Source organism: Triturus cristatus, chromosome 5_1 (assembly GCF_964204655.1).
Source record: "Triturus cristatus chromosome 5_1, aTriCri1.1, whole genome shotgun sequence".
Lineage (NCBI taxonomy): Eukaryota > Metazoa > Chordata > Amphibia > Caudata > Salamandridae > Triturus > Triturus cristatus.
Window position 1 is genome coordinate 767,149,672 of NC_140587.1, and position 12,017 is coordinate 767,161,688.

The window sequence follows — 12,017 nt, forward strand, 5'->3', positions numbered from 1 at the left end:
CGCTCCGTGTGGGGGGGGGAGGGTGGGCAAGCGACTGGCGATGTTAAGCACCGCTGCTACCCCCAGGCGAGCCTCCCAAAGGTTACTGCCCGCCACCGTAATACATTGCCCGGACTAGGAGCGCTATCCTAAGCTCCGTATGTACCTTACACAATCCGGCACGGGGGAAAAATGTTTTGCCCGGACACCAGGATGTGGACGCGCCCGCGAGGCTCAAACCCTGGTTTCCTGCAAAATAGCATCCAATTGTTCCCAAAATAGTGAACCATCACTGGGCGTGGGCAGGAGCTTAGCCCACCCGAGCCCAGCAACCCTGCGCTCATTTTACCTTCAGAAATTGAAGCAACCCATAATATAATAGCGTAGCGAACCCACAAAGCCTGCCCGGGGACAAAGATTCTACTACCAGACGCCGCTCTGTGATCCCCAATACAAAGCAGTGCCGGACGTGCCCCAAAGCCAGAGCAGTATGCATCAGTATGCATCCCAATTCACCCCGCATACCAGAAGCATCCTAGCTACAGTCAGGTTACACTCAGGGGTCGAAACCTTCCCCGAACCACATTGGAGCAACCAGGCTGATAACCCCTGTACCAGTAATGACACGAGCAAGTACCCCAGGGCTCGTCGCATGCCCCGCGAAAAATGTGACCCAACAGTCCCTCGCAGTCAAGGTGCCCAGAACTTCTCTACGGAGATTATAGGAGTCCTACCTATATCATACACCGCTCGGCAATAGGCCCGCACTCACCGCAAACAAATCTAAACCCGACGATGACAATGCCGGCGGGACTGGACAGTGTGTCCAGCGGGGTATAGAGACGGCGTGGCTCAAGGCGAGACGTCGAGGGACAAGAGGGCGAACATCGCACGGGGACAGCTTAAATACCCTTGTCCCCCTCCCCCTTCCCCGGAAGTGGGTCTGCCGGACATCCTCCCTAGCCGTGGCCCAGGGACTAGACTGGTGCCTCCAGTGCCTTCCTGTGGCACTAAGGCGGCCGCCCTTTTAGGGGGGGGCTGCAGCGCAACCCCCCCCCCCCCCGGGCAGCCTTGCACTGTCTTACTTGCGAGGCCATGAGCCAGGGGGCTTTGTTAGTGTTTACCGCAGAGGCGTGCCAGATGGAACGCATGCCTCCTTGGAGTCGAGTCCTTGCCGCTGCAACGTCAGTCCCTCGGCAATTCTATGTCAGTCCACGGAGGCTCAGATTACGCTTCTCTTTTCTTTACTGGCAAAAACAATGTCCTTAATAGAATTGAAAATTCTTTGTCGCGATAGCTAGAAAAAGTTTTATTCGCCGCAGGTGACGGCATCATTTTAAATGTAATGCAGCCACACAGTGGTGTGATGGCGCAGTGTTGTGATGATTTGCCACAACCAACCACCTGGTCAGCCTCCCTTTAACTGCAGCAGTCAGCGGCAGCGGTAGCAGACAATGACGTACCTGCGGTCCCTAAAGTCTGACAGACTGTATTCACACAACCTGACTCGACGGCTGATGTCTCGGTAGTAGCCATTGGGCACTACCTCGGCATGACATCCGTCAGAGCTGTGGCAGGAATCTCCTTATTAATACTTTGTAGCAGCCAGCTGCTACTAGCTCAGCCAGCCGAGCCCCCAAGCCTAGGGGAGCAGTGCACGCATGCAACTGCACCCTGCCAGCCACTCCAGCTTTAGTTTAGCATAGTGACAGCTGAGGCGCTATGCCTATAATGCGTGACAGTGCTTTTCAGTGGGGTGATGCAGTAAAAAGGATGACAATAATGCAGTGTATCTTGGCCAATCTCCTCAAATAATAACGTAGAATGGTAATCATAAACAGGAGCACTGTAACACAGTCTATCAGGGCATATCACTCATCCTCCCTCTGTCTTTACCAACACCTGTTAGCTCTTGTGGATCCATAACATCAGAGGGGATGACCTCGTGCCACATCCAGCATCAGAAATATGTTTAAGAATATAAAAGATAAACTGCAAACACAAAAAAGGACCTGCAGAGCTAATCAGCAGCGCTAATCGGAGCTATCCGCTTAACACATTATAAAATGAAAAGTCTATCTTTCACACTTCCACATCTAACACACCGCGAATCGTTGCACCCCATGCACGATAACTGCACCTCTTTGGTCATTATACACAACATATAAACAATTCCTACATAGGCTCACAGCAAAAACAACACTCTTCCAAGTACACACCCTTACAGTGTAGAGTGCTACCTGGATGGATAAAAGCTTCGGTGCCCCCATTTGGGAGTAGTAAGAGTTAAACAAATATTATAATACAATACAGTGGTTTCTCTGAATATTGTGTTGCTCAATGCAGTGTTCCACTTCATTAACCTTAGAAGAAAGAAAGGTGGGTTTGCCCTGCTAGGATGTGAAATCCTGACCTTCAGGTCACTCACAGATGTCGCCAGCGAGCTCTTAACTGTGTACATTATTTTTTCTGGTTTAATTATCTTAATTACCCTATTCAGTCTTATTTTCTTGATAGGTTAAAACTAATTGAGTGTGTACTTGTTCATTGAATATTATGTTTTCAATTGTTCATTCTCTATACAAGACCTCGTTGTGAACTGTGATCGTCATACTACATAAATGTCAACTTAAAAATAATTACTTTTAAGATGTTTCTTTATGTACTTATTTTTTTACAGAATTTCAGTGGTCGATCTCTACAGAAATATGAAGGACATCTCTGCAAGGTATTCTCCCATGTTTAATCTCCCACCACTGTTAAAAACAGAAATTAATTGTTGTGACACAGTTCATGTGCTGCCACAGTCAGATAAGAGGTATAATGGACTTTGTTTAGAAAGCAGAGCTGTTTGTAGAAGTATTTTCTTAAGATCAATGTATTGTGTAGGTTAGAAAGTGAAATACGTTTATGGCCAACAAAGCCAAATTTGCTAGCTAAGCTCACTTGCCATGCTGGTACTGGATGAAATGTAATTCCATCTACACTGCAAGCGAGTCTTGAAAAACCCCTTCTATGACTGAGGTGGTCGCTGCTTACATTACCATTGGCCACATTGGGATGCACAGGTGGACGGCTAAGGACATTCAGCGGGGATGTGCTCTCCATAGTCGTTTACTTGCGGTGTTTTAAACTGATCTGATGTGGTTACAAGGTAGCACACAGATGAATACAATAATCTGCATGAATGTTACCATGCCTGGATTCAGGGCGCCATCAATGCCATAATGACGAGGAGGCTGCGGGGCACACCATTGGAGAACCTAGTATATTACCTGGCTAAGCAAAATCGTTTTGAGATCAGACAATGAAGAAAAGATCCATGCAGATAATATCTTCTTAAAGGGATAGTACTCTGTTCCTTGGCAGTGAGATGAGATGGTGCCTATACCTGATTCTAGAAAAATGAAAAGTGAAGCACACATATCCAGTGAGATCATTTCCTTTTATCGCACATTGACAGAGTACCGTGAGATTGAGTATTTCTAGACATCATAAATTGTGGATAAGACTATTGACCTAGAGGAAAAAAATCTAAATCTAATTTCCTCACCCAGAGAAAAACAAGTTCTAGTCAGAACCACCCCAATTGCTGTCCCCCTGGCAAAGGCTCTCCTCATTCAATAAACTGTTTAGTAGAGATGTTATGTAAAAGAAAAATATTGACCTCCAAAAGCGTTTACTAAGCAAAGTAAACCCCTGTTATGCACAATGACCAACACTTAACCCAAAGCTTATCATGGTCAACTTTGCTAATAAAGCAAACAAAACGAGATGTTGGACAGAGCACTGAAACTTTTCAGACACTCGCCCCCAGTCACTATTAGATCTGGGTTAAATCCATCATCTTTCTTTAGCTCACTTCGCCAAACCAGTTCGGAACCAGCCATATGCAAATCAGTTGTGACCCTGTTCCTCATAGGGAGAGTCTTGCCGGAACTGCCAAGCCAGGTCTTCCCTGGACCGGAAATGAGCATCCTGGGACCGGTTTCAGGGTAATAACCCCTCATCAGCCAGGCTAGTTTGGATCCAGTGGCAGTGAGCAAGGGATCCATGTGTGGGCATGCCCTGCCAAATAACGATGATGGATTACCCATTACAAGAATGTCAATTTAAAAGTAAATCACTCCTTGCAGATTTACAAGTAATTCTGTCAAATGCTGCAGCTATTGAGGCTAATCAGAAAGACATCCTCCTAAAGCTATGACACTCAAACGGCATGATAAAAATGGTTATGCTTCTGCGTCCCACTGTTAGAAAATGTAATGCTCTGCTAGTGATAGGTCAAGGGTGTAAAACAAATTGACTCCTTTCTTCATGGCGACCTTCTTATCCATTTTTATTAAGGGAAATTAGTGTACTTGAATTTTGTTATTCAGTCCCCTCAGGTCGACATACAGCTGGACCATGCCGTTAGCATGTCTTGCAATTACTAGGAGAGCCACCCCTAAATTATTTCACTTGTTCAATAATCCTCACATCAGACATTTTCTTAAGTTCCGTTTTTTACTTTGTTCCTTACACCCAAAGGCACATTTCTTACTTTCTGTATTTTGGGAACTGCACCAGCCATAAGTACTATTTTATAGGCAAAGCGTCTTAATTTTCTAATACTGAGGCAGAATCGGCTGCAATCTGTAAAGTTTCCTTATCACCAGTTTGTAAAGTATTTCAGTACATATATATATTTTGTTTACAAATTCATTCCATTGTAATGTTGAGAGCACTGAATATAGGATCCTCTCCCAGGCAACTTCTGCAATTTCTCTGGTACTAAGATTTTACTCAGATTATTATGCACCAAAGAGTTTAATCTTAGGGGTCATTACATAAGATGCACAATCTAATAAGGGTACCACTTTATATTCTCTTGTGGGAGTTACCATATGAAGGCACATTTCCCAAAGTCCAATGCTACAGCACTGAAATCCTGGGACATGGCTCTCGGGTGGGGGGTTAACAATGGATAATTTTTTTTAAATGGTCCACTGAAGTTTAAGGGGTGACAGGCAAACATGTATGTGATATTTTTTCTGATCGTGGGCTTCATTGTGTCAAACAGGAACATCTTTAGTTTCTTGGGGAAGAAACCTCACTCATGATCTTGAAATGGTTTTAGAATATTGACTAATAATTGGCTGTCAAGAAAACTTGGTGCCAAAACCGAGACTATCATCCTGAATTGACTAAGGTGTGGAAAGGTGATGCTTGAGTGGTATTAGGCAGATGTATGTAGAAGAGTACGTATCTTTTGAATACATACTTTAATAAATGAATATTACTGATGGTGGCGCTGCCGCGCCTCCTGTACTTTTTTCGTACATTGCCCATATGGATACCGGCATCATTTTTTGAGCGGCTTCGTGCGCTATCCACGGGCTTCATATGGGGCTCGGGTAGGCGGCGGGTGGCTTTGACCACATTGCGGCGGCCAAGAGCGGAGGGGGGCCTGGCGGTCCCGGACTTAGTGTGGTATTACCTGGCAGCACAGCTACAATGGCTCACACAGGCGGTGGCAAGGGAGTATAGCGGCCCAGAGGGCCCGCAGGGCAGGTTAATTCCTCGCCATGTGCTCGCTTTCATAGTCCTCCAACAGCGGATGGACCTCGCCCAGCTCACTCTGGAGGAACGCACCCTCGGGCTGTGCTGGAACCGGTGTCAGAGGAGGGCCGCCATAGTCCACCCTTATGCCCCGGAGATCCCCCTGGGTATGTGCACGGCGCTCCCGCATGGGGGCGATTGGTCGGGACTGGCCGCGTGGGAGGATCTTGGCATACAAGTGGTGGGCGACTTATTTAGGGAGGGGGTGCTTTTGCCCTTCCAGGACCTGCAGGACTCTTATGGGCTCCCACGGGGAGACTATTTACTTCATGATGCCCTCGTAGCGGGACTCCAGAAGCATTGGAATGTGGGGCTCTCGGAACCGCCGGTCGCCGCGGGCTGCCAATATGTGGTCATGGCTGCGGGGACGTATTACCTGCCTCTATCGAAGGCTGTCGATGGAGTGCTTGCTGCCCCTGGACACGTTGAAGGTTAAATGGGAAGCGGACCTTGGGAAGCCCATCCCCGAGTCGACATGGTCAACGCTGGTGCGGCGGGCCTGGAAGGGAGCGCGTAATGCCCGGTTTCAGCTAGTTCAGTTTTTTACACTGCACAGGGCTTACCTGACACCAGTTAAGATATTGCAATATTTTGGGGGGACGCATTCTCAGTGCCCGCGCTGTGGGGGAGATGGGGCTGATTTTCGTCATATGTTTTGGTCATGCGCGGAGTTGGGTAGTTACTGGGAGGACGTCATAGACTGCTTGAATCAAGTGACAGAGCGCACCATTGCTTCGGAGATGGGGGCCTGCCTGTTGCTTTGGTTCCTCCTCACCCGCCGTAAGAAGGATACTAGTAAGTTCTATGACTTGGGGTTGATTATGGCCAAGAGGGAGCTAACCATGTATTGGAAGTCAAGGGTGGGACCTAGCTTTCTGAGGTGGAGGACGGCGTTTGCGAAATGGGCAGGTGCGGAGGGCACACTTCGTTTGCAATTAGCACATAGGAGGAACGACGACAAGGTATTAGCGACGGCCCGTGCATGGGAGTCATTGGTGGTTGAACTTCAGGGGCTGGTGTCTGACGGTGGAGGGGAAGGGAGCATACCTGACCGACAGGAGGAAGCGATAAGCGGGGAGTAGGAGGGGGGTCACGATGGTGGGAGGACGCATCCGAAGCGGCTGAAGCTGGGGGAAAGCCCAAGCGGCCAGAGATGGGTTTGAATACCCCTGCACGAGTCATAGTAATAGAGGAGGCCGCATCTGGGGGAGGATAGGCAGACGGGGGCGCACTGACATGGGTTGCGGGAGGGAGTGGGAGGGGGGAGCCCAAGCGGGAAGGGTAACCTTCCCCATGTATACACAGTTGACATGTCGTATGTAACGCTCTTCGGTGGGGTGCTGGGGCTCTTGTGGGAATTGTATTGGGATGTTGGTACGAAAATAATAAAAAAATGTTTAAACAAAAAAATAAATGAATATTACTGGATCCAATTATTTGTGACCTTATTAACATTTGCCTCCCCCACCACCACTTTGTTACTCTTTGATATTTTCTTTTTCTATTTGTCAATTTCTATGATGAACTTGACTGGTCCAAAAATTATATTTAAAACCTTCTTAATCATTTTACTATATAATCCTAAAAATACAGTTCTGAAAAGCCATAGCAAGAACGGTCAGTAAAACGTCTGTCTATGAAAGGATTTCTCAGGTCAGGACCCTCTCTCCCACACCTACACACACACACACACACACACACACATACACATACATACACACACACACACATATACACACACACACACACACACACACACACACACACACACACACACACACACACACACACACACACACACACACACACACACACACACACACACACACACACACACACACACACACACACACACACACACACACACACACACACACACACACACACACACACACACACACACACACACACACACACACACACACACACACACACACACACACACACACACACACACACACACACACACACACACACACACACACACACCCTCTCTCTGCAGTGAGGAGGACAGCAGGCAGTACTGTTGCTGCTAACTGTCTTAGACAAGTAATTATTACTCCCAACACCACAAGCACTACCACTAATAGCTTTACTCTTCATACACGACTAACCACTGCAAGCGCATCATATTCTCTTCACCCACACTACAGATTATATAACTCAACAGGAATCAGTCTCCGGTTTTGATGGAATTCTTGAGACCAGGTCGTGAAGGTAGTCAAACTCTGAGAGCTGAACTTAGACATCACAAATCTATTCAATGTCCCATAATACACTACTAAGGATTTTAAAATTGAACTAGATCCTGCTCATGATAGGCATGTGAGCATGCAGGCCCTCACTAACGTCCAGTAGTTGGCAATGAGGGATTTGCCCTCAGAATTGAAACAATTGGAGCTTGGAAAATACCCACAGGTCCTTTTTTCCTACTGAAAACCAATGAGGCTACAGGCAGGCAAACCACTGAGTTTAGAGTGAAAAGCAAATTAACCTGCTTCCGTTTTCATACAGTGAATGCTCTGAAAATGTTGAGTGAATGCCATTAATACAATTTTGCAAAACCAAAGGGAATGATGGACGAAGTGTTGAACATTGCAAGCACTCACCCCCAGTCAACTGATCTGGGTTTAATCCATCATCATTCTTGAGCTCACTCCACCACCCCAGTTCAGACCTGGCCATATGCAAATCAGTTTGAAATGTGCCTCATGGGAACAGTCCAGATCGAACTGCCAAGCCATCATCCTCTTTGGTTTTGCTTTGTTGGCCCTAAGTTGGCGGGGTATGCCCAGATGTGTGTCCCTTGCTCACTTTGCCACTGGATTCAAGCTAGCATGGCTGATAACGGCTGATTAGCCAGAAACCGGTCCCAGGGTGCTTGTTTCCGGTCCAGGGAAGACATGGCTTGGCAGTTTGGGATGGACTGTTCCCATGAGGCACAGGGTCAGACTGATTTGCATATGGCCATGTCTGAACTGGGGTGGCGGAGTGAGCTAAAGAATGATGATGGATTAAACCCAGATCAGTTGACTGGGGGTGAGTGCTTGCAATGTTCAACACTCCGTCCATCATCCCCTTTGGTTTTGATTAGTACAATTTTGGCAGGGCTGTCTGCTGGGAAAAGTGATGTAGACAGTGATAGTTACAGCTGCCTGAACTTGTGTGAGGAACAATCTATTCATTGTCATCACTTAGTTGTTTATTCTACAGCAGTGTCCAGCTCTCTTTGCTAGTTGCGTTTTTCCCATCTACTTGCAATTTGCCAATAAACAGCTAATTAGCATTGTAGTCCCACAAAGATCCAAGAAGGCTGTAAGCAAACTCACCACCACATTGGCCACATCCATCAAGCACAGTCTCATTGACGCGCTAGTCTTTCTTCGTCCTTCATTATCACGGAGCACTTATTAGACGCGAGGCGGCGGACCCGCAGCGGGTAAAGAACCTTAGTGCACCGACAGTTCTGTTGTTGCTGCTGTACTTTTATGTGATGTGTGGATAATTGAAATCTAAAGTTATCCTGCTATTTTTAAACCAAATTGCACTTTATTCTCGCTGCTATTGTATTGGGGATTCTGAATGTTATTTTAGACTGCTGTTTTAACATTTTAAAATAATCACCCTCAACTTCGTTTTTTGTTTTAAAATAATCTCCCTCATCTTCGTTTTTATTAATTCAGTGTGTATTGTATACCCCCTGATTGGGAACCCTGGAAGATCTTTTGGGGAAGTTATTCTACTTGTAAAAACTCACCTGCCGGTTCCTCAATAGTCTTAGTCGCGCTCGACCCTGGCGGGACCCGGATGTAGAACGGGTCCGCACAGCACACAGGGTTGGCGCACTAGTCTTTCTTCGTCCTTCATTATCACGGAGCACTTATTAGGCGCGAGGCGGCGGACGCGCGCAGCTGGCGCGCCAGTGGCGCGCCGAAGGCAAGCCCGTCTGCGCCCGTCCGCGTCCGTCACGCGTCCAGCGCCATGACCCCTGGTCGACTTCACCCCATTAAATACAGCAGGCTGGAGCTGTTGGCCTGTGATCTAGGCCGGTGTAAATCACACAACTTAATTCCATTAGGTAAGACTGAGTGTGCAAACTGTCTGTTTCACGTGGGTGGCCTGAATGAGGCAAAGACAGGAGGGAGGGAGGGTAGTACGCCGGAAACCCCTAGAAACATGCTGAGTGTTCCCCCCCCCACCAGCCGTATGTGGCTGGTTGTCGCCCTGATGTTCAGGAACAATACATCCAATGCATGCTGCTTAATGTTCGCTCATTGAGCAAACATAAGTATCAAATTGAAGATATAATTCAAAGCACTAATATCGACATAATGTTCCTGACGGAGATATGGGCAGATAAAGCCTCATGTCCAGATTGGAACACAGCCCTTCCTCAAGGCTATGCGGTGGCATCACATAACAGGGAAGGCGGAAAAGGGGGGGGCATTGCCATCATTCATCGGGATTATGTTAACCTACGGATACAGGCTTTTCAAGATCTCTCGGCGGAAGCCGTGCATTTTATCATCAGTAGAAATAATGTCACTAATTTTCAGGGTCTACTACTTTATCGCACGCCCGGCCCAAAAGCTGCATTTGCCCAATCATTGATGACCTACCTAGAATCACAAACAGATCAGGGTTCATTCCTGTTGCTTGGTGATTTTAATTTCCATTTAGAGCTGGGGGATAACTTTGACACAGAAAGACTTCTTGACACTCTCGCTACTTTTTGTCTTGTCCAGTTGGTTGCTGAACCTACTCACCAGGCGGGTCACACCCTGGACGGTATCTTTTCGAATGATCCTAACATAAATGTGGAAAAAGTCACCCCTTTGGTTTGGACTGACCACTATGCAATTTTGTTTAGGATCAGATTCCCACTCCCACCGTCACAGAAACAAATAAAATCCACGAAAGTTTTGACTCGACGGTGGAATAAAGCTAACACAGAGTATCTTTTATTGGCCCTCAGTTTAGGGCCTGGATCATTGCCTCAAGACTGCAACACGGCTGCCCATAATATCAATGACTGGCTACAGTCAGCAGCTGACCAGGTAGCCCCTGTAAGATGGTCTACCATCAGAAGGCATAAGCCAACCTCCCCCTGGTATAACTCTCAGCTTCAAGCTATCAAGGTTAAATGTCAAACTGCTGAACGCAAATGGCGGCAGGAATATGATACATCCGCAAAAATGATATATAATACTGCCCTTAAAGACTATACGATGGCCATCATTGAGGCAAAAAAGACGTTTTTTGCAAATAAAATTGATGAAGCGGGTAACTCCGCCAGAGAGCTTTTTAAAACAGTTAATCTACTCTCTAAAGCTCAGCAGGGTTCCGCCTTTCATCCAGACCAAAAGTTGTGTGACAGGATGGCTATGTTTTTTCAAAAGAAGGTTCAAGATATTTATGATGACCTTTCGCAGATCTGCCCACTCTCTGAGAAAGTGCAAGATCCATCAGTGACAGTGAGCCCACCCCCTGAGGAACTTGCTAGTTTCCCCGTGATTGGTTCAGAGGAAGTTGGTGACACACTTCTCTCCTTAAAATCAGGATCACCTAATGATCCCTGTCCTGCAACTGTGCTTCATCGGGTCGCAGGTAGAATTGGGGAGGTGCTAACCCCACTGTTAAACCAGATTGTAGAACTTGGCACATTCCCGCTTTGCTGGAAGAGGGCAACTATTAAGCCTATATTAAAGAAGGCTACGCTTGACCCCACTGAACCAAAGAATTACAGGCCGATCGCAGGATTTCCCATTATTGCTAAAATCATAGAAAAATCTATGAATAGAACTCTGACCGACTATCTCGAAACAAATGAAATATTGGACAAAGCCCAACACGGATTCAGACCAAGCCATTCAACTAAGTCTGCCCTCATAGTAGTCACAGAAGAGATCCGTAGAACCATAGATCAGGGGGGAAACGCAATCTTGGTTCTTTTGGATCTGTCGGCAGCCTTCGACACTGTGAACCACACAGTGTTGGTCCAACGACTCCAAGAGGTGGGCATCAAGGGTACAGCCTTGTCCCTCCTGTCTTCCTTCCTGGATGGAAGAGTTCAAAGCCTGAGCTGGGAGGGTTTGCAGTCGGAGAGTTTCTCCCTGCCGTGTGGGGTACCTCAGGGCTCTGCCTTGTCACCCACCCTTTTCAATATTTATATGCTGCCACTGGCTACTCTGATCAGGAAGCATGGCTTTGAGTTTACATCCTACGCCGATGATTCTCAGCTTATAGTCTCTATGACTAAACATCCTGAGAACACGGCAGTTAGGTTCCATGCCTGCCTGGAGGAGATTATAGCCTGGATGAATAACAGCTTCCTCAGGATAAACACCGATAAAACGGAGGTTATGGAATTCGGCCAGGGACAACCCCGATGGGATGCCTCATGGTGGCCTACGATGGCTGGACAGCGCCCTACTCCT

At 47.1% G+C, this 12,017-nt stretch overlaps 1 protein-coding gene across 2 annotated transcripts in view; it reads left to right on the top strand.

The window, feature by feature from the left end:
- Positions 1-12,017, top strand: part of OSBPL1A (oxysterol binding protein like 1A) — a 1,951,189-nt gene that overhangs the window by 381,794 nt on the left and 1,557,378 nt on the right. For both annotated transcript variants that reach the window (XM_085605749.1, XM_085605748.1), the window contains exon 9: positions 2,660-2,707. In XM_085605749.1, coding sequence (XP_085461875.1) covers positions 2,660-2,707 — 48 coding nt within the window. The remainder of the gene's footprint in view (positions 1-2,659; positions 2,708-12,017) is intronic.